This window comes from Euleptes europaea, chromosome 11 (genome assembly GCF_029931775.1).
Source record: "Euleptes europaea isolate rEulEur1 chromosome 11, rEulEur1.hap1, whole genome shotgun sequence".
Lineage (NCBI taxonomy): Eukaryota > Metazoa > Chordata > Lepidosauria > Squamata > Sphaerodactylidae > Euleptes > Euleptes europaea.
Window position 1 is genome coordinate 39,215,242 of NC_079322.1, and position 25,397 is coordinate 39,240,638.

A 25,397-nucleotide genomic window follows, 5' to 3' on the forward strand; every position below is an offset into this window, starting at 1 on the left:
GATTGTGATTATTTTCGTTGTCTGTTTGAAGGTGTACTCCTTTAATCTGCAATAACCAGCATTTATCAGTATTTAGCACACGTATTTGCATTGGTGTGATCATAAGTTCTTTATTAACACACAACTGTTTTACTTTTCATGTTTTACTTAAGATCTTGGAAGAAGCATGGTGCCTGGAGTCGGGCCTGGTCAGTACATTGGAGATTTTTTTTAAATACATGAGTCAATTTTTATTATTATACATATGAGGTTTTGAGGATGATGTCAGTGATTGTTTTGTTACTTTAGAGGCAATTATTGAGAATTATTTGAATTGTGATTTTTGTAAAAAACTTTATGGTGAAATAATTAACCTGCAAACTAGAAATATAATGTACAGGCCAGACTTGGTGGTCCTTTGTCTGGGTTTGTTGGTTTGGGGCATTTGTCAGGGGAGCTGTCTCTCCTGTGTGTTTTGCCATGAAGGATGACCCAAGGGAATGATGCTGAAGATGGCTGCAGATGCACCAGGGAGGGGGGCATCATACAACTAACAAATACCTGCTATACCATGGATTGTAAGTACCTAGTTAGTAACTTTCCTTTTGTTTATTTTGCTTGGTGCACCTAGATCTGTTCATGTAGCACCCTGAGCTTGTGTCTTGTAGAAATAAAGTTATTCAATTAGAGAGTCTACGCATGTCCTTATCCACCTGCCTCAGCTACCTGGAACACTACTGTAATACACCCTTGTGAGTTCCGAGGTTGATGCCACAAGAGACAGAGGGGTTAGATTTTACCCGAGGTGTCAACAGTAAAGGAAGGGCAAGCCAGTGGCTAGTCTGACCCATATAGGTGACAGAGGTCACAACAGGTGCCAAGCAGGTACAGGCCCATATAGACATCATAGTTACTTCAACTATAAAACTGTACAAATGTTAATCCTTCCTTCCAATGTATTCAGTTGAGAGAGTGGCTATTTGGTATTGAGAGACAACAGTAGCCAATGGCAATTTTCAACTTCAGGTTTTGTGACGTGCTGGTCATTTGCTACGTCTAGGAATGGCTTTGGAAGTTTTTCTAGGCCCCCTCCCACCCATGTTCAGCTGGCTCCTACCTAGATCAACCAATAAAGAAGTTTCTTGTTGTCTTCAGCACAAAATCTCTTCCAGTGAAGGGGTGAGTTACATTAGAAGTTGGGTCAGAGCCTTTTGAGTTGTGGCCCTATAAAATCAGCAACCTTCTACCTTTCAACCCCTGTGCAGAAAACAAAAAGCTTGCTTCTACAGTGTAGCTGATGTGATTCTCACTATTATTTCAGGATGCAAAAAGACAGAAGCCTTCAGAAAGCACACACGCCTTGCCACTCTCACTCTGCAATTGGTCTGTGCAACATGTCTAAGGAGGGTACAGGGCTGGATTTAGGGGTTCACACACCATTTTAAATTGGTGGGGGTTCACAGGTTGCTAGGGGGCAGTGGATGAAGAACCCAGTAATAACACCAGGGAAGGCAACGAAGGGGGGAAATGGGTCTTTGGTCTCTGCAAATGACAGAAGGGTCATCTGAAAACTATATCTACCGAGCAGCCTTGTATGTATTTACTCAAAAGAAAGCCCTGATGAATTACAAGGTTCCCCCAATAGGCCTACGCAAACAAGTACAGGATTAAAGCCTTTAGTTAAAGAGGCACTCACCAGGGAGACTAGATTCTACCACCATCTTATTGATGCATATGTTTATGCCCTGCTTTCCCTCCCAGTGGGAACTTAAGGCTGCTTATTTTATCCGTGGACTGCCAAAAAAACAAATCAGTGTGTTATAGATCAAATCAAGCCTGAACTGACCCTAGAAGCTAAAATGACTAAACTGAGGCTGTCGTATTTGAGACGACAAGAGTCACTGGAAAAGACAGACATGCTAGGAAAAGTGGAGGGCAGCAGGAAAAGAGGAAGACCCAACAAGAGATGGACGGACTCAATAAAGGAAGCCACGGCCTTCAAATTGCAGGATCTGAGCAGGGCCGTCAAAGATAGGACATTTTGGAGGACTTTCATTCATAGGGTCGCCATGAGTCGGAAGCGACTTGACAGCACTTAACACACACACACATTTATACTAAGGCCCCCCCACCCCACCATGCAGGTTAGGCTGAGAGTGACTGGCCAAGGTCACGCAAGGGAGCTTCCATAGCTGAACCCACCACCCAGCTCCCACTGAAACCACAGTGGAAGACAGTTCCAGAGTCGTGTTGGTCTGCAGCGGAAGAGCTAGATGCGGGTCCAGCAGCACCTTAGAGACCCACAAGATTTTCGGGAAATGAGCTTTTGAAAGTCTGACGAAGGGAGCTTTAATTCTCGAAAACTTGTATTGGTCTCGAAGGAGTTGAAGGCCGCGGGAAAAAACAAAGGCCCAACAAGAGATGGACGGGCTCCATCAAGGAAGCCGCGGCCCTCAACGTGCAAGACCCGAGCAAGGCCGTCAAGGATAGGGCACTTGGGAGGACTTTCATTCCTAGGGTCGCCATGAGTCGGAAGCGACTTGACGGCACTTCACACACACAAGGGGCGACCGGGCTCGAGTCTAGCCCCACACTGGGAGAGGCTTCTTCTTCTTCCCGCTCAGGGGCGCCTTTCCCCCTGCCCAGGACGAAGGCGGCACTTACTTCCCCCCGCCGGCTACAAGCACCTCCAGCGGCGCCCCCGCTCAGGAAAAGCCGCCGGTATCCGCGACGCGACTTCCGGCCCCGCGGTTGCCAAGCGAGAAAAGGCCGGCATCTTGTGGGAGGTCAGGTGACTCCGAGGCCGGGCCTGCCGGCAGCCGCCCCAACGCGAGCCTCGGGGGGAAGGGGGAGAGAAGGGGCGCATGCGCGTTCGGGTCTTTCTCTCTCTCTCTCTCTCCCCCCCCCCCATGAAAGGAGAGAGGCGCGTGCTTGATGGGCATCTCCGTCCTTAAGGGGCATTTCCGACCTCAGATTGTACGAGGCTCCCATGCTCGGGTAATTCCAATACAAAGTCTCAAAGTGCTCTTTTTGTATTTTTATATCTTGGTATTTTTTTGGTTCATTTTTTATGTGATTATAATTTGTTATGTTTTTTTTATTATAAAAACTAATAAAAATTTATAAGAAGAAAAAAATCAAAGCGATTTCCACCATAGGGATAACCAAGGATAGAGCGTGGCCGCTCCTCGCCCACTTCCGGTGCAACGGCAATACACCGGAAGTTCAAGTTCTTTCACTCCTCTGTTTTCGCCGGTTGTTTTCTCGCTCCTCCTTTTTTTCGTTCACGGCTCTCCTCTCACGATTATCCACGAGGCGGCAGAAGGACGCGGCCTTTCCGACGCACGCGTACATTTCCCCCCATATGGTTGGCTGTCTTATTCATTCGCAATACGTCAATGAAATGCGACACGGTATCCCTGTGAAACTGGTAGTCGCGGTTCGCCTCCGTCACCGACCCCTCACAAAAGATGGCGGCTTCGGGCACGTAGGTGGGCACGTATGACGTTCCCTGATCGGCCGTGCGTGCGGGACGCTCGTAGGGCGGGGCGAGCTGCCCGGCATGTCCGTGTTCCACGACGAAGTGGAGATTGAGGACTTCGAGTACGATGAGGAGAGCGAGACCTACAGCTACCCGTGTCCGTGCGGGGACCGCTTCCTCATCACGCGGGTAAACTGCTCGGGGCGGGGGGGGGGGTTGGTTGGTTATTGAGCCATAGAAGCTAAGTAGAATCTCCATAGGAGCCCCGTGGCGCAGAGTGTTAAGCTGCAGGACTGCAGTCAAAAGCTCTGCTCACGACCTGAGTTCGATCCCGACGGAAGTCGGTTTCAGGTAGCCGGCTCAAGGTTGACTCAGCCTTCCGAGGCCGGTCAAATGAGTACGTAAAGGGAAAGATGACTGGGGAAGGCACTGGCAAACCACCCTGTAAACAAAGTCTGCCTTGGAAACGTCAGGATGTGACGTCACCCCATGGGTCAGGACCGGTGCTTGCACAGGGGACCTTTACCTACCTTAGAATCTCCATGACCAGAGGGTGCTTACCTCTGAACGCCAGTAGCGGGAGAGGGCGACGGTGTCCCTGGCTTCCTGCTCTTGGAAACTGTAAACTGGCCTTGGTAGACCTTTAGTCTGATCCAGCAGGGTTTGGGAGCGGTGGAAATTTAAGGCTGAATGCTAATTTTGGAGTCAGTCCCATGTAATTTGGTGGGATTGAACCTTGTATGATTGGTCACATTGTGAGAAGGCAAGAGTCACTGGAAAAGATAATAATGCCTTGGTGCCTGACAAGCTGGCATGCAACAAGTCATTTCTTTTCTTTTTTAATTTTTTTATTACTTTCCACTTATATCACACTTAGTTTCATCATTCAGTTAACATATTTGTATAACATAAACAATCTTTGTCTAATCACTACAAATCTATCTTATTTGACTTCCCCTCATTTCTGAGGGTGTTCTGATTTCATGTTCTAGAAGAAGAAAAAGAGTTGGCTTTTATATGTCGACTTTCTCTACCGCTTAAGGGAGACTCAGACTGGCTTAGACTCACCTTCCCTTCCCTTCCCCTCAACAGACACCCTGTGAGGTAGGTGGGGTTGAGAGAGCTGTGACTAGCCTAAGATCAGCCAGCTGGCTTCAAGTGTAGGAGTGGGGAAACAAATACAGTTCATCAGATTAGCGTCCGCTGCTCATGTGGAGGAGTGGGGAATCAAACTCAGTTCACCAGATCAGACTCCACGTTCCAGATCACCGCTCTTAACCACTACACCACACTGGCTCTAGAAGGCTTTAGATGTCAGTGCCAGAATCTTTAATTTATTACAGAAGTGAAATGGTAGTTAGTGCTGCTCCTCAGCACTGGTGTAACATGGGTTGTGTAGTTACCAAGTTTGGCAGCCAGTTCGCTGCTCAAGTGGCCCCTTGTGGTGCTAAATTGGTAGATACCAGCAGCATGATAGGAGGCAATGGATACGGTTTATGCCTGTTGTTACCTCTCAGCCCTCTGCTTTCACCACCTGGGTCACATCCATGAAGAGACAGTCCCTTCAAGTGCTTAAAATGTGCTGAGCCAATTAATGTGCAGCTGCATTTGCCTTACTGATATTGCTGAACTGCCTTCATGGGCAGCCTCATGCACACTGGATTGCAGCAATGTGCTCTAGAGAGCTGGTGTGGTAGTTAGGAGCGGCGGACTCTAATCTGGAGAACCGGGTTCGATTCCCCACTCCTCCACATGAAGCCTGCTGGGTGACCTTGGGCCAGTCACAGTTCTCTCAGAACTCTCTCAGCCCACGCAGAGACAGACAATGGCAAACCACCTCTGAACGTCTCTTGCCTTGAAAACCCTACAGGGTCGCCATAACTCAGCTGTGACTTAAGGGCATGCATGCGCGTGCACACACAATGCACTCTAAAAGTTACAGTATTCAGTCTGATGCAAAATACCCCCCCCCCAGTTATGCCATCAAAAGAAAAGAAAAAAGAGGGGGCAGTCTGAGGTTTGCATACAAGTTACACTTATGTTCAGTTTTAAAAAGTGTATTTTTAAGGGGAATCGCCTTACATTCAAGATTGTCTTCCTTTTGAGTAAATATAGTATCAGGGTATATATGACAGTGACAGGATCACTATGATCCCTAGCAGAATGTGCTGCTGCCAAATCTTTTCCTAGTAAAAGGAGGGAGATAAGGACTACCCCTAACCAGCACAGCTGGTCTTTGAGAAGGGCCTTTCAATCTGGGGGTACCACGATGTGAGCTGTTTCCTCTGAGGCTGTTGCTCCTGCTTTGGTCCTTCCTTGTTTTCCTTCTACATGCTTTTCTACTCTTGAGTCTTGTATCCAGCATTTGATGGAGAATTGAAATGAACGGACGCTCTTGTCATGAACCACAAAGCACTCTGCTCCATCAAGAATGGAGGAGGACTGTGTTTGACCCTAGTTTCCCTCTTGCATCCTTGCAGTTTGTATGGGTAATCTGTGTTCTGCCTTGTCTGTGGCCTAATTATGCTTTTTATATTATTGCAGGAGGATCTGGAGAATGGTGAAGATGTGGCCACCTGCCCTAGTTGTTCACTTATAGTGAAAGTAATCTATGACAAGGTGAGGGATGGACACTTTTTATAGCCTTGTTTTGTTTGGGGAGGGTGGCTTTTTCATCTTTGCTCAAACACATCTGCCTTACGATCAGCTCTGGTAATGATTTGCATGTTATGTGGTGCTACAGCAATAGTTAGCAATGTCTTGATGGTCCAGAAATTCTGCAGATGATGTTATTTATGTGTGTGTTGTCGTTAGCTTTCTTTCTAAATTTTCTGGTTTTCCACTTGTACATGAGGGCGCTTGTGTATGTACCTTCCTATGTATGATGGGCAACCCATTCCTGAGGGGAGGGGCTGCGCTGGAGGCAGCGCAGCCAGGCTGCCTCCAAAGGGAGGATTCAGCGCCGCCCCCCCCCCCCGAAGGCAGAAAGCTGCCCTTACTTGCAAGCCCAGTGGAACCGCTCCTTAGCGTTCCACGGAGCTACGCCACCTAAAAAGGTGATGTAAGGGCAAGGGGGCGTTCCCAGCCTGAAAGGGGGTTAGGAGGCCACCTAAAGGCAGCTCTGCCCTGGGAACACCCCCTGGGACGATGGCACATGGGAGGTCGAGCCGGTGTCCCGGGGCTGTGCCTGGATGCTGCTGTCTGTGCCCCAACGCCTACACCTGTGCCGGTCGCAGCAGCACAAGTGGTGCGGACACTTGCGCGGCCCCTTGCACACCTCCAAACAACTTTCACCCGCTCAGCTCAGGAATGGAAAAGCACAGTACGTCACTCTCGTGGACCTGGCTTGCTTGTTGCCCAGCAGAGAGGTAAAATATTTGGAAAGGAGGATGAATTTTGCAGTTCCAAATCTTAAGTCAGTCTTGTTACCCCTGAAATTCAGTCGAGCTGTATAGGTTACACCTATGCTTATTTGGAAGTAAGTTTGACAGAGTTGCTGAGTCCCAAATCAACACGCATAGGATTTCAGCTGTAGTCTCAGGTATTTTCAAATATTTTTTGGGCTGCGGGTTGTATTGTTATGATGGGGAGGAGCTGGGGTTAGGTAAGCAGTAGTTAAAAAAAGAAAAAGATTTTTTGCATAGCTTCACTCTTTCTGGAGGTTGTTTTTTCATTAAAATTAACTTGGCATATTAAATGGATGTGGAAGCAGGTATATTATTAGTGCCGGTCTCAAATTAACTCGTACATGTAATTATTTGAGGAGCAGCATGCTTTCAGTGTAATTTTATTCTCTTCTGTTTACAATGCACGTCTCTTTTTCCTTGTTAGCCACATGAGAGGCTGATGGTGTTATATTGAAAAATGTGTGAATCTTATCCTTTTTTAAAATTTTAGGAACAATTTATGTGTGGTGAAGAAGTCCCAGCGCCTACCACAAACAAGGAGTTGGTTAAATGCTGATGGTCATCTGGTGAACTGTGCTATCCGTGAAAGATGGGGAAGCAGAATCTACGCGGAAGATGCATGATTGTTTCTCATAAGCTACTTCTGTACTATGAGAGAAAGAACTGTTGTCAAAAACATTGGGTGTGTTTTGGTGCCTTTAGAGATGCTTACTATATTTAAAGACATGGTAATCTTTTTGGCATGCAATGGAAGCAGGCAAAATTCCGGAGTTGCTGAAATTGCCCAGCGTATTTATTTTAAGCCTGGCAAATACTTTCAAACAATCAGTGGATTGCAGATCCAGGATCCTGCCTGATGGTGTTCAGAATGACGCAGGGGGTCCTGAACCGAAGTGCAAGGATGCTGGTTTGCCGTGCTACTTGAGTCATTTTGTGAATGATGGAGCTGTGGTCTGTATCATAGGCCCAATTAGTTGAAATTAAGCTTGTACCAATTTTCTCATAGGTCTCTTATTTAACAAAGTTGCTTCATGTCAAACTCATTGTATTTGGACAAATTTGTCAGCTAACTAGGATATTGCCATCCGTCTTGGTGGGTAAGCAAAGGCAATAGCTGCTTGGGTGTTTCCAAACAGCATGCAGCCGGATCTTATGCATTGTTACATTCACCTAAGTCAGCTGACTTAACGTTTTCAGTTGGATTTGCAGTTTCAGGATGCAATTCTGCTAAAACTTTTCTAGAAGAATATTTGTAAAGGTATTAGCCATTTCCATTAATGGCTTTATTGTAGAGATAATTTGTTTGGAAGTTCATTGTAGGTTGTTTTTCTTGGACTACTTCCTGATGAGATGTTGTCTCAGTACAACTTAAATATTCAAAATTCCAATTAATGTTTTATAATTTGCATCTTAAAAGTATGGGCAAGTATGAGCTGGTTCATCATCTGTCTTCACTGTGATAACCCATTACTGGAGTATATAAACCAGGCCATGTGATTAACTTCTGGTTGAATATTATAGAGCCATTTTTGCCAGCCTTCAAGATCAACTTTTGACACACACACACCCCAACTTGTTATTCAGTGTGCTGACGGCAATTGCTTTTGGTGATCTATAGGTGGCACTAAAACACTGTGTTCATAACAGAATTTAAAGAAACTGCTTTTATATTGTTTTTAGAAATATTTAATTAATATTTTAAATAAAGCTTAAGGTTTTTAAATTTTAGTATGCTATATTATAGCTTCACTGGGATGGGTTTGACTAGAAACTTGGGTATGTGTGTGAAATATTACATTTCTCAAGCAATCACATTAGGGAATCTTTTGGAGTCAAGCAGCAAAGTAGCTGTTACTCCATCAAGTCCATAGTGGACACTTCCCTGAAAGGTCATGACAATCTAGTGACTTGCCAAACCAGGTTATGCAGAACTCTTCAGTAAGCGTTTTGATGCTTTACTTGCTGCATTAGCAGTAAAGCTGAGGCAAATCTAAGATAATTATACCTTCACCCATTGTATTATTTCTTCACAATTATATTTTAATGTCAATACTTTTATGAAACCTGTAAGTGTCAAAAATGTGCTTTCCACTGGAATAGCTGAAACCTTGGCTGTACACAACCATAAGTATTGAAGGTTCAGAGAGATCCATGGTGGAACCGGAAGACTATGAAGCGATACAGAAAGAAAAATGGATTGCTGAGACATGAACCTGCAGGAATACCTTTTGAAGGGATAAAGAAATAATCATGGTAGTTTAGGGAAGGGAAGATAAAAGATTGTAATGGGCTGCAGAGTGGGGAAAGAAGGTGGTTGAGGTGTTCAGAGAACTGGTGATGCAAAATCTGAAGCAAAAGTTCTAGGATCTAACCTGTAGTTTGCTTGAGTTGTCACTTTTTATTTTATTTACAAAATTTGTATTCTGCCTTTCTGCCTTTATAAGGGCAACCAAGGTGGCTAACAATTTAAAACATACATGATAAACTAAATTTCAAAACCATTAAAATTGGCAACCCCGAACACACACTTCATTCAAACAATTTTTAAAAGAGTTAAAATACATAGCATAAAAACAGCAACCAAAACATTGGTTAGGAAGGAGGGATTACTGAGGGAGTGCCAAATGAAACAAAAAAGTCTTCACCCACTGGTAGAAAATGGCAACAAAAGGAGACAGACAAATCTCCCTGGGGAAAGAGTTCCAGAACTTTGGTGCCATGACCAAGAAGGCCCTCTCCTGGGTTGCCACCTGCCTAATCTCATAAGCGGGGGGGGCACCCAAAGCAGGACCTCTGAAAAAGATTGTTGTGGTTGACCAGGTTGATAAGGGATTAGGTAGTCCTTCAGGTATGTTGATCCCAAATTCTATAGGGCTTTGAAGGTCAAGAGAAGCACCTTGAATTGTTTCAGAAAACAAATTGGGAGTCTATGTAGATGAGCCAAGACACGAGTGAGTCAACATCCTGGCTGTAGCGTTCTGTACCAAATGAAGTTTGCAAACGCTTCTCAAGGGTAGCCTCTATTCTGATATTTCTGACAGGTCACGCTGACTTGCAGTTAATATGGGTAATAATTGATCCAGCACTTTGACATCATGTATTAACAGCATGCTTGAAAGTGTATGCATGTGTGTGTGTGCTGTCACATCACAGCTGACTTATGGCGAACCCATAGGGCTTTCAGTGCAAGAGACATTCGGAGGTGGTTTGCCATTGCCTGCCTCCGCATGGGCTGAAAGAGTTCTAAGAGAACTCTTAGACTGGCCTAAGGTCACCCAGCTGGCTTCATGTGGAGGAGCAGGGAATTGAACCCAGTTCTCTAGATTAGAGTCTACTGCTCTTAACCACTATACCACACTGGTTAGAATACCAATGACTGATCTGTAAGATAAAGGTGGTTGTGGCTATGTACACTTGAAGTCTATATTCTTCCGCATTTACATAGCAAATGTTTCGTACTTTTTATCCTACATGGCAGCATTCTCCAGAGTTCTCATATACTTAGCATTCTGGAGAGGAAGCAGGTGGTCTCTAAGAGCAAGTGGACTGGGTCTCTGTAAGAGTCTTTAGACAATCCTAAGAATACTTAGTGCAATCCTAAGAATACTTTCCTTTTGAATTGTCTTGCATAGGATTGCTCAGAATCCTAAGGCTGTCTGTCTAAAAGGCAGTAGATTGGGTGTGTGTGTGTAAAGTGCCTTCAAGTCGCAGCCGACTTATGGCGACCCCTTTTGGGGTTTTCATGGCAAGAGACTAACAGAGGTAGTTTGAAGGCAGAGGCCTTCCTCTGCACAGCAACCCTGGTATTCCTTGGTGGTTTCCCACCCAAATACTAACCAGGGCTGACCCTGCTTACTTCTGAGATCTGACGAGATCAGGCTAGCCTGGGCCATCCAAGTCAGGGCAGTGGATGGGTACCTATGTGCAATTCAGGATTAGGGTAGAATTTAACAAAGAGCTTGTATGCTTACAGTGATTTCACACATTATGGTTTCCGCACTGAAGTTGTTTGAAACAGCCTCCAGTGGCAACTGGTTTGCAGCAATGGCTTATGGTAGCAGGAAACTGCCCAAGACCAAGGCAAGCAGTTCAAGGGGTCCAGCTGTATTTAATTTTTGGTGAGTGCTAGCATAGAGATGTTGTGGCAACAAATGTAACTTGCTACATTTGTGCCTGTTGTGCAGCTGTTGAAGGCACAGGAATCTTGACGTACACCCCATCTCCTGTGACATACACACACTATTTCCTGGGTAGAAATCAGCCTTTCCAAGGCACCACTAGCCCTAATTGGGGTGGTAGGGGAAGAGAGACAGAACTCTTTCCCCTCTGCCAAGTCTAATAGTTTGGGGAGAGATGGTTTCTTAAGGAAATGGCACAGGGCAGAGGATTAACCCCCCTGCCTCAGGACCTCTGCTACAATACAAATTCATCCCCAAGTAGCTGATTTTGGATGAATTAAAGATATTGGAAGGTCTGATTGGAGTTAGCTCTGAATCTCCCCAAGATTCTTGAAATTCTTCGAGAAGGATTACAGGTTTTTAAAATGGCAATCAGTCACATTAATTAGCAATTTGAGAAACTATTTGGAAAAATTCTCCACTAAGCCTTCTTAGTTCTTCAGGGAAAGAGACCTGTTTTCCACTGAGCTGATAATTCACCAATATGAGCCAGAGAAATTCTGTCAGTTTTTTAGCCAACTGAAAGATCTTCTCAACGGAGAATTTGACAGTCTGCCAGGTTTAGCCAAACTCTTCATTCATAGGCCGTATCTTCCAGTCCCCCACAGTCTGTAAAAGGCCACCCAAATGTAGAATTTCCACTCAGGAAGGCCAGCTTTCCCTTGCGCTCTCTCTTTTTGAAGTGTAACAGGGCTGTACCCTTGGTTTCTTTCCACACCAAACAAAGCATGTGCGTACTTAGTCTCATTCATTTTTTAAACTATTCAGTTCTGTCAGCAGCACCTGCAATAATATGGCTTCTACTATTTGATAAATTGACCAAAGACTATGCAATCTACAATGTTGACAATATAAATATTTTGCAGGCCCGCTTAATCTTGCTGTAAAGTAAATGGGAAAACATGAAATCTGCCACTGTCAACAATATTTGTTTAAATCGGAACTATTTTAGGGCATGCATTTAAGTTAATTTAGATTTACTTCAACATGCAACCCTGGATCAACGTTTAATGTCGGGTTGCCATAGTTTTGACCATTATCTTGCCACATCTGAGCATTAAGCCCCCCCCCCTAAAAAAAGTTCAGTGGCCAAGAAGAAACAGCAAGAAAAAATTTACTTATGGTAAATGTTTGTAAAAATTTGTGCTTAGCCCATGGCATTTTGAATGCTTGTATTATGGGTGAAGAAACTTTCAGCATTGTTATGTATCTGTTAGCTATTGTGTTTTAATTCCAAACAGTCTCCATTCTTTCAGATTATCTAGATAGGGTTGCCAACTGTAGCCTGGGAAATTACCGGTAGATATAGGGGTGGAGCCTGGGAAGGATAGTATATGGGGGAGGGATGTGATGCCATAACCTCTGAACTTTTCATTTTCTCCAGGGGAGCTGATCCCGGTCATCTGGAGATCAGTTGTAATTCTGGGAGAACTGCAGACCCCACCTGGTGGTTGAAAATCCTACGCTATCTGCATGCCTGGGTTCTCCTTCGAAGTACTGGCATCAGATATCACTTCTACAACTTCCTTTAGAAAGTTACCGATGAGTCATGGGGTGTAGTTTACACCATACAATGCATATTATTATGTGCAATGGTCAGCACTCATGGCAAGTACGAATGCCAAAGTCATGATATCACCAACCAGCAGTGCCGCTGGGGTCTCTTGAAGCCAGCCTGAGGCAACAGCAGGTATAGACTCACTACTCATTCCTTCCTCCCACGCTCCTGCCATCTGGGTCTGAGTTGAGCAAGCTCTGCAGAGACTGAACTGGCAGAGGCACAGGAGAAGGTGATTGCCACCCGTCATTGCCACTGTCGCCCAGGTAGAGTTGCCAGCTCCGGGTTGGGAAATACCTGGAGATTTTTGGGGTGGAGCTTAAGGAGGGCAGGATTTGGGGAGGGGAGGGACTTCAGTGCCATAGAATCTAATTGCCAAAGCAGCCATTTTCTCCAGATGAACTGATCTCTATCGGCTGGAGATCAGTTGTAATAGCAGGAGCTCTCCAGCTACTAACTGGAGGTTGGAAACCCTAGGCCCAGGTCCAAGGCAAAGGTCCTTTGTAGGGCTGTCAGGTCTGCAAAGGCTGCTTATCTCAGCTTACTCCCGGGCTCTTTTAACATCCCAATCTGCCATCAGTTTAAAGACCAGCAGAATAATGTTTTGTTTTTATTTGTTTTTGTTAAATTTAAAACTTTCTGAATGGTACATTTCATTCAAGTACAAATCTCAAGGAAACCTTCCAGATTTAGCTAACAGTATGAATCCATCAAGCCTCTTTGCCAAACAGTAATGTGTTTGCTTTTCCTAGTGGTTGTCTGGAATGTTATTTCAGTCACGCTAGTGGAGATGAAGCGAAGTATAAAGTATGGAGGGCACAAGGTGTACAGCCCAGTGCCTGTTTCTTTGTCCAGCAATTGCTAAAAAAATGTAGCTCCTAGATGTCTATATAAATAAATCTCATCTTTTTGGAGACTGCAGCTGTTTATAGCTCATAATTAGAGATAAGGCTTGAGTGTGCATTGTCTGATGGGGACAGCATGCATTCAGTTCAACGTACTGTTAAAGGTTACAGTAAAAGTCATATATTATGTAGCTTTGATTCTTGTTCAGATAATAATAGATAAAATGTTCAGTTTGTTGGCATGGGGTTGCTGCTGAATCATTAATTTTTTTTAACCTAAGTATATCCTGAGCATGATTTGTGACGTTCCTAGGACCATCCTGTTTAAAATGGTGAAAAAAATAAAACTGTTTTAATTAGGCTGTGGAGTGGCTGCAAGGAGGTGTCCCAGTTGATGCTTCCTCCATCACCACTAAAGGATGGGACGGAGGTAAGCTCTGCTTTTAAAATGGCACAGGTCAGCTTGCTGCTGTGCACCATTCTCTCCTCTTAAAGAGAGATCTTCTCATCACATATTTAGAAAGGTTATAATGTATGCATCCATGGCTTGTTCTCACAATGGATGTTTACAGACCATCTGTAGCCTGCCTGCTACAGGGGTCAGAGTCACTATTCTGGGGTAGCAGTCAGGAAGATCAGCTGCACTGCCTGGGGAAAGCATGGGAATTTGTGGGGCTGTGTCATTGCGGGGAAGAGGGTGAGATGGCATGACACAGGCCCCTTGGTGGTAGATGGATACCGGAACCAAGGCAGAGAGGCGCCTGTATGAGTGCTGGCCAGCTCTGTCATCTGCAAAATAGCTGCATAGCAGACCCCAGTTAGGAAAAGACATGGGAATAAAGGGGAGAGGCTGAAACCCTTTCACTTGTATATTAAAAAAATTGCAACAGAACCTCTTGCTAGCCAACACCATGAGCAGATGGGGCCCTGCCAAGACCTCCTGCCCTGCCAGCATCACCAAGTCCCCTGCAGAAAGACCCAAGGAAGTGGCCCACACAGCTCTGGGACAAATGTGAACCCCCTAACCCCATCCAGCACAATAAAGATTTAATTTGGGGTGGGGAGAGAAGAGCATCTGTCTCCAAATGGGATGGTTGTGGGAATTAGCCAGAAATAGTTCCAGCAAGGAACTGAAGCAGGGGCGGGGAGGCACTGGTTTTCTTAGCGTGGCCACACCCCTTCTCTTTTTAGTAGGAGACTTTTAAAGCAGTACCAAAGTCAAATAATATACCAGGAAGAGCGTACGCTTCGCACACAGTCTGGAGAAAGCTAGAGGCTTTCAAGTCAGTGTGAAATAAATGGAGTTGCAGTGTTTACGTCCCAGTTGATTTCAGGGAGACGGACAATGAATAGTCTTGGCTGGTCTCCATGGCCCCGAGCCAGACCTTCTCTTGAGCAGCGGCTCATGCAGCTGCATTCAAGAGCCTCTCTTTGTGCAGACGGTCAGCAATTATCTTGTAGGGAAAGAAACCATCTGCTGTGAGTGAACTGGGTTCAGTGCCCCCCTCCCCCAGCACCCAGCCAAGAGACAATCAGTGGCTGATGGAAGCAATATTGTCAGTCCTCAGGTGAGTCCCGCTCAACAGTGCTGATCCTGGATGCTGGGCTTTTTCCTGCACATACAGAAGAGAATCCAAAGGGGTGATCCAGGCTCTGAAATAGGTTCACTAGATCATGACACATGGCAGCAAGGTATCTTTAAGAATTAGTTTGGTGATGATCCAGCACAGAATTAAGCATACCTTGTGGGATGAAACCCCTGAGGGCTGGGGGGGGGGGGGAGTCCCATTACCCTTCCTGGCTACTCCCCTCATTCCAGCTTTAGCTTCCTACTAACACAGTAGCCCTGTCCACAAGTTACAGTGGATGTACCTACAATCAGTGTACAGTGTAACCTTCATTCTTTATTCATGCATTGAGTAATTCTCATGTGACATTCAAGTACAGCTGAATGTGTGATTGAAACACATTTATCCAGATCCTGGTCATTTGTAAAGTGAATGCACATGCATTCTTTCTAACAAACAGATGTAAGCATTGTTGGGCAGCAGGACCCCACCCAACTTTAGCACCTGCAGCAATATAAGTCCCACCTTTCTTCCCCATGATGACAGCAGACAGCCAGGCCATACTCTGTTGGGATCGCACCAGCCTGACCTCGCTTGTTCAGGCTGGCCTGGTGCCACCTACCTGAGCCACAGGACAACTAGGGAGGGCTCAAAGGGGATGGGCTGCAGGGCTGGCTTTTGAGGAAAGGAGCAACTTAGCAGGCCTCTGGTGGGGTAGGGCTGGCCTCTGAAGTAAGAGGCAGCCCTATAGACAGGTGGTGGAGAAAGGCCTCTGGCATAATGTTGGATGGATGGGGGCAGGATGAACATGCCCAGGCCAGTGAGAACTTTCCACCAACCTGCAATACTTCCTGGTCACATGGGTGGAATGGAAATGGCCAAAAGGGCGTGGCATCCCAAATGGTTCTTTAAAGAAGGCCAGAAGCAGGCCAAGGATGTTGTAGCTGAGAATCCTTCCCCTACTGGTGTTGCTGCCCTTTCCCTTCTTCTCACTGAGGCATAGGAGGCCATCTAATGGTAGAAGCAGTTGCATTGGAGGGGCAAGCAGTGGGCCAGGGGCTAGGGTTGCCAACCTCCAAGTACTAGCTGGAGATCCCCTGCTATTACAACTGATCTTGAAGTGCCTATAAACTTCATTTATGGGAAAACATATATTCTTTCACATGTATGAATACTCACAGGTTTATAAGGTGCTATGCTCAGATATAAGAGCATAACATCAGGCACATATATATTCTTCACACATATGTAAAGGCGCTGCCCCATGTATAAGGGGTAAAGAATTAATCTTTGGTTCAGATTCACTAGTGTGTGATCACTGGGTGAGCATAAGCTGGCAGCCACTTCTAATCAGGTGCCAGTGAGATCATCTTTGCTCGGCTGGTACCACTAGCCGCCTTAACGAGGCCTACACCAATGGTTGAAGACACCAGAAGTGTCAGATAAGAATGTTAAGTTTTGTTTCTTCATTAAGAGATCATATAGCCACCTAAGTGAACGCCTTAAAGACCACTCTAATTGGATATGCTGATGGTTGTATACACACACACACAAATCTAATGTGTATTGGCTGTAATATTCTGCGTAATTCTGATTACTGCCCTCTATGCTAAACTCTATAAAACACGATGTCTTTCTTCTGGGTGGGGAACGCTCTGACACTTTAAGGGCATTTTCCACAAGCGCTGCTCTTTTATTGGCCAATAAAAGAACTGTTTGATCCTGATAACCGCTCCTGAATTACTTTATTGGGCAATTGAGGTAACTGAGGCATTTCAATCTCCAGCCGATAGAGATCAGTTCACCTGGAGAAAATGGCCGCTTTGGCAGTTGGACTCTGGCATTGAAATCCCTCCCCTCCCCAAACCATGCCCTTCCCCGGCTCCGCCCCCAAAACCTCCCTGGCAACCCTACCAAGGGCAAGAGCCCCACACACATGTGTATGCAGAATGTACCTGCATTCACTGTAACCTGTGCACAGGGCAAGTCTCCTATCCCCTTCTCTACCCTTCCTTCTCCCTCTACGTGGGCCTTCCTTTCTCCTCTCTTCTTCCCCATGCAGGCTGTCCTTCCCCCTTGTGAACTCCTTTTCTTCCTCAGACTATCCTCTTCCCCTTTGCTCACAGATGCCAATATTTACACATTTTCGTGGACGTTGTGATGTCTGCACATGCACAGATATTGCCATCAACTTTGTGGGGAGGGGCTAACCCAATAAAGGACGATATGACTAGTCAGATTTTTTGAAAAATGTTGGTGTTGCTTTGGCGTTGCAGAACCCTAAATCATAAATGTGGGTGGCCTAGTTGAAGAGATTTGCTTATCCACACAATGGTCATCCCATGGCTATTTGGAGAAAGGAGAATTTACCCATAGTAAAAAAAAAATAGTGATATTTTAAAAAGACACCCAGGTACCCCAATATGTTGATAGTATGCTGGTGCAATATAATCCTGATGTATCCTTCCATTTTGTGTGCTTAATCAGCAATTCAGATATAAAATTCACAATATATGATTCATTTGCAAATAAAGTCAACTTGACCATAATTTATATATCAGTTCTCTTATTTTAAATCTTAAATATTTGGCTTTTGTTTAAAATCTTTAAATTGGGATTTATATTATTTTAACCAGCAATGGTTGAAAATAAGTATTTGAAGCACAAAAAGGGGGGGAATTATTTGTGCTAGCTGTAGATTGTTTTATATTTTTGCTGGATCCATTTAATCATTAGTCAGGGCTGTTTGTGTTGATCCACTAACTGTGATTATTAGGTTACTTAGAAAGTTATTATTGGATCCTAGAAACGGAGGTTTGGTAATGTTTGATAAAATGTTAAAATTCATGGGGCAGAATCACAGTGAACTTGTCACGCCTTCACTTGTCACGCTGATGCTCTTGAAAATAAATTCTTAACCTTCCAAAAATAATAGTTTTAACTTATTTTAATAAATTAAGGAGTATATTAAAATAAATACATGTCTCCTGGTATTTGTTTCCCAGCTTTCTTTGAAAGACAAACCTCAGTGTTCAGCAGCTATGTAAGTGAAACCGTTATATCTTGCCATTCCATTTAATTAAGAGTTCTGGATAGGTTGAAAGCATGTAGAATTTTACGTAAAAGTTATCTTAATAAAAATCAACAACCCTCATTTCACTTATTTTGTATCTCAACTCCTGGGAACAGCGGGGCATCAGCTGCCATACCAAACCACCATGGTTAGTTTTTGGGAGAATTGTATGAACCTGGAGTCTGCATTATTCATCTTCTGCTTGGGGAAGAGACACAGACCTCTTTCCATTTCTCTCAGCCTGGAAATAAATGGACTAAACGACAACAGGTTTAGGGAGCTCTTCATTTCATCTCTCATCTAGGTGGAATGAATGCTCAAACTGCCATATCAAATTGGCCTTCTTGTTACATTTTCGCAAACACAAGTCTGTCTTCAAGGCCTCAATGCATTTACCGGAAAGAATATGGACAATCATTCCATTCTGCACAGAAACATTAAAAAAAAAAAAAGTTAAGCTGATCATCAACATTGCCAACAATTAAAAAAACAGCCCCAAATGTGCTTAGTGTTGTGCTGCATGCATTTTAACTGATGGAAAACCAAATTCAATTCTACTTCATTGGTTCCTATGGCTTCCTTCTAGCAAGTCTTTTTTCAATGGAGAAAGATTTCCTTTCACAGAGGAAGAGTTTCTCCAATGCAGAAAAAAAGTTATCTGTTGGAGGAATTCTTTTTGTCTTACAGGAAGACTTGGCAGACAGGAGTCTTATTAATGGAATGGAGTTATAAGATTCAACCCAGTTTTTAATGAGTCTTTGTAAGCTATCTCAAAAATCTGTTGGTTCAGAGAATGTGTGTGTGTGTGTTAAGTGCCGTCAAGTTGCTTCCAACTCACGGCGACCCTATGAATCTATGTCCTCCCAAGTGTCCTATCTTTGACAGCCTTGCTCAGATCTTGCAAATTGAGGGCTGTGGCTTCCTTTATTGAGTCAATCCCTCTCTTGTTGGGTCTTCCTCTTTTCCTGCTGCCCTCAACTTTTCCTAGCATGACTGTCTTTTCCAGTGACTCTTGTCTTCTCATAATGTGACCAAAATATGATAGTCTCGGTTTAGTCATTTTAACTTCTAGGGTCAGTTCAGAGAATAGCCTAGAAATAATTCATGTAATTAATAAATGATTTCCATTAAAAATGTGTAGGTGAGCCACTTGGAGTGTGTTGCCCTGTTGCACTACTATTAGGTTGATGTAGCAACTCCTCATACACACAGTGTTACTTACACCCATGATGAAAAAGAACATTGTTAATTTGGTCCTCTTGAACCCTGAATAATATCATAACTGAGGACCCAGATGAACAGTTTCATGCTTACATCGCCTCAGAAGCCAGCCCTGTTCTGGTATTCATTGTCTTGGGGCACACTCATTAATTACCTCCTCGATATCCCAGTGTTGTGAGCTGTTTTCCATTGCCTTTGAACAGTTTTGAAGGACAACTTTTTCGTGCCTGACATCAAAGCACAGCTGTTGTGAAGAACCAAAACAGATTTCCTTCATGGCATTGTATTCAAAGTGCTAAGAAACAAAAAGGACAGCAGAAGTGCAGAAAATGAATATTAAAGAAATAATTTCCTGCTTGCAGGGGGGGGGGCTCAAATATGTACCAATTTAAGAATGCATTTTAAAGTGCTTTGCACCCAAGTTAATGTGGAAGGGATGTGGTGTTTTCCTGAGACTGTGAGATGTGGACTAAGCCAAACTAAAATGTGAAGCCAGGAATATACTCTGGGTTATAATCAGGGTGCAATCACAGGCACTTTAAGGGTTTTCAAAACATTCAGAGATGGTTTGCCATTGCCTCTGCACAGCAACCCTGGACTTCCTTGGTGGTTTCCCATCCAAGTACTAATCAGGGCTGACTCTGCTTAATTTCCAAGATCTAATGAGATAGGGCTATCCTGAGCTAACCAGGTCAAGGCATTTCTTAATTAGCAAAGTTTTTTAATTAATATATTTCCAAGACCTTTACAACATACTGGCTTGGATCCCACCTAGAATTTCCATGGGTGAGTGTGTGTGTGTGTGGGGGGGGTCGTTTTTTGCCATTTTCCCCCTCCCACAGCAGCCCCAAATGCCCCCTCAAATACTGCTGCTGCAGGACAGGAGAGCACAAGGAATTATTTGTGGGAGAATCAGAGGTCTCCTGTGAAAGGAGGGAATTGATGAAAATCATTCATCCCTTTGTATCTATGGAAATTCTAGGCAGGATCCAAGCCACTGTGGTGGTGGTGGAAAGTGCCATCAAGTCACAGTTGCCTTATGGCAACCCCATAGGGTTTTCGAGGCAAGAGACATTCAGAGGTGGTTTGCCATTGCCTGCCTCCTTGTGGGCTGAGAGAGTTCTGAATAATAATCCCAAATTTATCCCACTGTAAAGTCCGTTTCAAAACACTTTAATTCCCATTTTATATGATTTATATCTGTATATGGCAAGGCAAGCACACTTTTAAATTTTAACATGGAAGTATTGTCTGTACTGAGTGTATTACTTTGATTTTTCGTGGAACAAAACATTTTTACCTTTAGCCACAATCCAAATAATACAATAAAATACCATAAATATTCCACATAACTTCCATGAGACATCTATACTAAAAAAAAAAACCCACTAAAAAACTATACAGCAACAGTAGTCATGCAATCCTGAAGAGGGGGCTGGAACTGTATAGGAGCTGGCGTGACCCCTGCACCAGCATCCATGCCACTTGCACTGTCCAAAGTGGCATGGACACTGGCACAAGGTCACTTACACCAGCTCTGGGAGTGACACTACAGTGTAAGGCTCGGGCGCCAGTGCTGCCTCCTTAGCAGCATTTTTCTGGTGCAAGTGTCCATGCAGGGGGGTGTTCTCAGGGACAGAGCTGACATTAGTCAGCTCCCAGAGCCCTTTCACCCCGGGAACACAATATTTGCATGTGCTGAGTTATGCCTGCAAAACAGCTGGTGTAGCCCCATTAAACTCAATGGAAGAGTTTCACAGGGTTTTGTCAAAAGTCCAGTTTTAATTTTTATTTTCAGGCCAGGATGCCTCTCAGGAGGTGGCGTGGCTGCGCAGTCCCTGTTCATCAACTAACTACTTCCCCCTTAGGATTGGGTTGCCCAAGTAAAATAAATTAAAGAACCAGCAACAATAATTATGCATAATTGCTAGGTTGGTGACTATTCTAAAAAAACTTGAGCAGGTACCTGAAGGTCATAATAGTATGCTCCAGCCAAATGGATGCAGGGAGGGAATTCCATCTGTGAGAGGCCAGCAAAGGGAAGTCCTTGCCTCTAACTGCCATCTCAGAAAGCCCTCTGAGAAGAGTATAACTGGACAGATTCATAAGGTAACCCTTAAGATACCCTGAGACTAGATTGTTAAAGACTTTCATGGTAAGCACCAGCATTCTGAATTGGTCAGAACTGGTTTCTTATGGCCCATTTTAATGGCACCAGAATGGTGCAGAAGTCCTATGGTTGGAGTAGCTTTATACTAGCCATGAGCTGAGTGATAAGGGGATTTAGCAGCAACATGTCCTACTCTAGCCCTCATGTCTTGCAGAGGGTTTTGCTCTGGCCATTGTGATGTATTTGCTTTGGCCATAACAGCTATAGCTGGGGCATCAGCTGGCAAGTTTAATTGGGAAGTAAGCAACTTAGGCGGTGCTTATGTGCAGCCTATAGGCTGCTCTTTGACAATTCTTCGCTTTTTTCTTTCATGCTACCTTTCTTCCTCTTTGATATAATTGTTTCTATGTTTTCCCTTTGCTCCTTTTCAGTTTTCCTTGAATTCTATCTTGGACAGTGCTCAATTTCTTAGATTGTGCCCTGTTATCTCCTCTGTTTTCACAGTTTGCATAAATCCTTTTATTTTATTTTTAAATCTTATCTAATATTTCTTCATTCATTTTCTATCCAATTTATTTCAGGTGAACAATGATACAGCATGATTTAAGGAAGGTACCTAGACCAGAAAATGTCCCCATTTGGGTAGAGCACGATCTCGTTCATGAACATAAGAAAGGCCATGCTGGATCAGACCAAGGCCCATCAAGTCTAGCAGTCTGTTCACAGTGGCCAACTAGGTGCCTCTAGGAAGTCCACAAACAAGACAACTGTAGCAGCATTATCCTGCCTGTGTTCCAAAGCACCAAATCTCTCTGATCCTGGAGATAATAGGTATGCATCATGAGTAGTATCCATTTTTACAAGTAGCCATGAATAGCCCTCTCCTCCATGCTTTTGTAAGGTACCTCTACGAGTACCCTTGTGAAGCAGAGTTCTAATATATTGTGTTAAAACACTGCTTACCTGGTTGATATTATCATCGCACGGGGATAACTCAATGTGACCACCACCAGCATCCTGTTGAGTCTTATACTCTGCACAGAATCCAGCATCAATGTTGTATAGCTGTAAAAAATATTGATACTCAAATAAGGTAAAAACTGTATTAAATTTAGCTGAAGCCCTTTCTCAACAGGCACCATAGTCCTGATCAAATCACGCCTGAGGCATGTGGAAAGTGAGGAGAACCTGCACCTCTTGTCTGATTGTTACACAGGATGGAAGCCCCAGACCCAACCTGTCACCTGTAATGTCTGAACCATCAGCAGGTCTCTCTGATGTTATCTGTACTCCGAAAAGCCCTCTGTTTCTTGCTGTCTCTATGTGACTGACTGGGTCCCATGCTCTTTGCAATCTCAGTTCCATCTCTCTTCCACTCATTCCCTCTGCTCTCTTCCACAACTAAGCAATATGATAAAGTCATGTGACTTCATCAGTAGTCCATTGCTTGGCTCATTTTTTGAGATTGGCTCTGCACTTTTTGAATTATATACCATTAATTTTCTCACTGTTCATAGGCATAGTCTCATCTTTAGAGCCTCCCATCTGTAAATGATATGTTTTCTAGAATGTCTTCTAATGGCTTTATCCTTATTCTATGCTGCATATAGCTGTACTACACATGTGACCTGACATATAGCATACTTATGACACAATTGCAGTATATAGTTTTGTAGTATAGATTATTTTAGATTGATTCATGGTGACTTGATATATGTGGATAGTATTGCCTGGTGGCACAGTATTTAATAGTGGAAGAAAAAAGAGGGGAATAAGACCCAACCTAAAAACAGAAGCTGGGTACCTGAGGTTGGGTCAAATGAAAAAAAAAAGGTATATAAATACTGTAAATATAACTTATTGGAAGCGCTATGTAAAGGTTAAAATATTTTTAAAACATTAAAATAGCACTATGGCATATCCTAAGGTTGACATCTGTAACCACAACTACAACCTCGGGTACCCAGCTACAGTATTTAATAGTACATTCAGTAGTCATGCATCTGAGGAACAAAACGTCTTCTGTGGGCGGTGCCCACTGCTCCACCATTTTGTGACTGATTCCATCCTAAATCACCATTTTGTGGCTTGTGGAGGTTGGTGGAACCCAGAGCTCTGTTTAAAAAAACAACCACCACCACCACCAAGCAGATCACGCCAACTCAGAGTCAGCCCATATCTAACCCTGTTTTTACTCATTAGAGTTTATTTTAATATGATCGTATCTGTGAAGATAATAAAAATTAAAGAGACACTCTCAACTGTATTGAAGCACTGAATTATTGGTTGAATCGTAGCCAAATTTATTCAAGTGAATGGAAAATCCAGACTAACAGAGTATAAAAAAGTGTATAGTATTTCACTTGCCTTGCCTGAAAATCTTATTCTGCGCTGTAATGGATGAAGTTCAGGATATACATTTGAGATAAACCACTGGAAACCTTTGCATCCCAATCTCTTCTGCAGCTGAAAACGCTCACTACAGTTTGGCCTCCAAGCCTGCTGACAAGGCATCAAACAGAAGGCTAATTAAGCATCCTTACATTTATTTGAAGGTCTGTATGCACAATTTGCCCTGACCTGGATGGCCCAGGCTCATCAGATCTCAGAAGCTAAGCAGGGTCAGCCCTGGTTAGTATTTGGATGGGAAACCACCAAGGAAGTCCAGGGCTGCTATACAGAAGAAGGCACTGGCAAACCACCTCAGTTAGTCTTGCCTTGAAAACCCTATAAAGGGGTCGCCATAAGTCGGCTGTGACTTGATGGCACTTTACACACACACACATGCACAATTTACATATGTAGAAACAAGAATTAACATGAAGCACTTAAGAGTAGGAGTGAAAACACAGTTTCTTTTATTTTGTAATAAAGTTTTGCTGTTTTCCTGGAGCTGCAACCCTGGTATTCTCCTCCAATATGCTTCAGATCTTCAGATGTTAATGGAGCAGGACAGAGGACTGCATGCTGTAGCAAGTTCTGGTCCCTGGCAGTTCCTTCAGAAATAAGATACTGTAGAATCCCCTCTGACTGCACCCAAAGTGACCTGAGTCATTTCAGTCATGAGGGAAATTACCCCAGTTAGTTCAATTGAGTAGGACTAGAATACCCCTGAACAGAACTGTGGTAAGTAATTCAAAGCAATTGCTGGCCTCTAACAGGACTACTTGGAGAGTGGCAGTCAAGCTTCCTCTCTTTCAAAAAGCAGAATCTCTCAAATGACCTGAATGGGAAATAATATCAACAATGCAAGAGAAAAGAAAGAACAGAAGGAAAAGAAAAGAGCATGAAAACAGTGTTGTTTTTTTAAAAGACAGATGGCAAAATTATTCTTACAGCTTTAAACATTCCTTTAGCTCTTTTTCAAGAAGCTCTACTTCTGAGGAATTTTACCTTGCTTATTAAATATGCATTCCTGTTCTGTTCATAAAAGAGTTCTTTAAATGTACCCAACCAGGTCTCAGCTATTCGGATTTTGTTCCTCACTATTGCATCTTCGTCTTGAAAGTTGTATGGAATTCCAGCTTGATAGACATGTCCCACATGTGAGCATGGGAGGATTTCTACAGACCCACCACAAAGCCAGGTCTAGAACAGAAGCATAGACAAAACTATTCAAATGTGTCCCCTTAAAAACAGGATTTTTTCCCCTCCTTTTCACTGGGTGCTGGTTCCTAGTTTTGCAGGAAAATTACTGGCCACGGGGCCCTTACGGAGAGCAGGAATGCAAATGGCTTGTCCTGGTGCTTTTTTCTTACCTGCCCAGGTAGGGAGGAACCAAAGTAGAAAGCAGTGTGCTTGTGGTGGAGAGAAAGGGTGGGCAGGCTTGATGCTTCCAGGGAGGACGGAGTCCTTGCAAGGGGGCATTAACACCATTGACATTGTTAAGTATCATGAAGAGGAAGTACCTAAACTACAGGGATGGTATTGTAACCTCTAAGGTACATCGGAAGGAAACATTAAAAAGAAATGGCTGC

At 43.8% G+C, this 25,397-nt stretch overlaps 2 protein-coding genes across 2 annotated transcripts in view; one reads left to right on the top strand and one right to left on the bottom strand.

Annotated features, from left to right (window-relative positions):
* The first annotated feature begins 3,528 nt into the window (after positions 1–3,528).
* Positions 3,529–7,474, top strand: DPH3 (diphthamide biosynthesis 3). The gene is made up of 3 exons (XM_056858010.1): positions 3,529–3,649; positions 6,005–6,079; positions 7,358–7,474. The coding sequence occupies exons 1-3, from the start codon at positions 3,542–3,544 to the stop codon at positions 7,421–7,423; spliced, it is 249 nt and encodes an 82-aa protein (XP_056713988.1). The 5' UTR covers positions 3,529–3,541; the 3' UTR covers positions 7,424–7,474.
* A 10,904-nt stretch (positions 7,475–18,378) lies between these two features.
* The window catches only part of GALNT15 (polypeptide N-acetylgalactosaminyltransferase 15), a 35,649-nt gene continuing 28,630 nt past the window's right edge, over positions 18,379–25,397 (bottom strand). Inside the window, exons 6-10 of the mRNA XM_056858006.1 lie at positions 24,814–25,008; positions 23,788–23,919; positions 22,384–22,485; positions 19,465–19,605; positions 18,379–18,513 (exon numbers count right to left, since the gene is read on the bottom strand). Of these exons, the coding sequence (XP_056713984.1) occupies positions 18,379–18,513; positions 19,465–19,605; positions 22,384–22,485; positions 23,788–23,919; positions 24,814–25,008 (705 nt within the window). The remainder of the gene's footprint in view (positions 18,514–19,464; positions 19,606–22,383; positions 22,486–23,787; positions 23,920–24,813; positions 25,009–25,397) is intronic.

Excerpts from the sequence above, each read along its gene's own strand:
- DPH3 (XM_056858010.1), top strand. The coding sequence starts at position 3,542 with ATGTCCGTGTTCCACGACGAAGTGGAGATTGAGGACTTCGAGTACGAT. Across the intron at positions 3,650-6,004 it reads ACCGCTTCCTCATCACGCGG|GAGGATCTGGAGAATGGTGA; the intron begins GTAAACTGCTCG and ends ATATTATTGCAG. Across the intron at positions 6,080-7,357 it reads TGAAAGTAATCTATGACAAG|GAACAATTTATGTGTGGTGA; the intron begins GTGAGGGATGGA and ends TTAAAATTTTAG.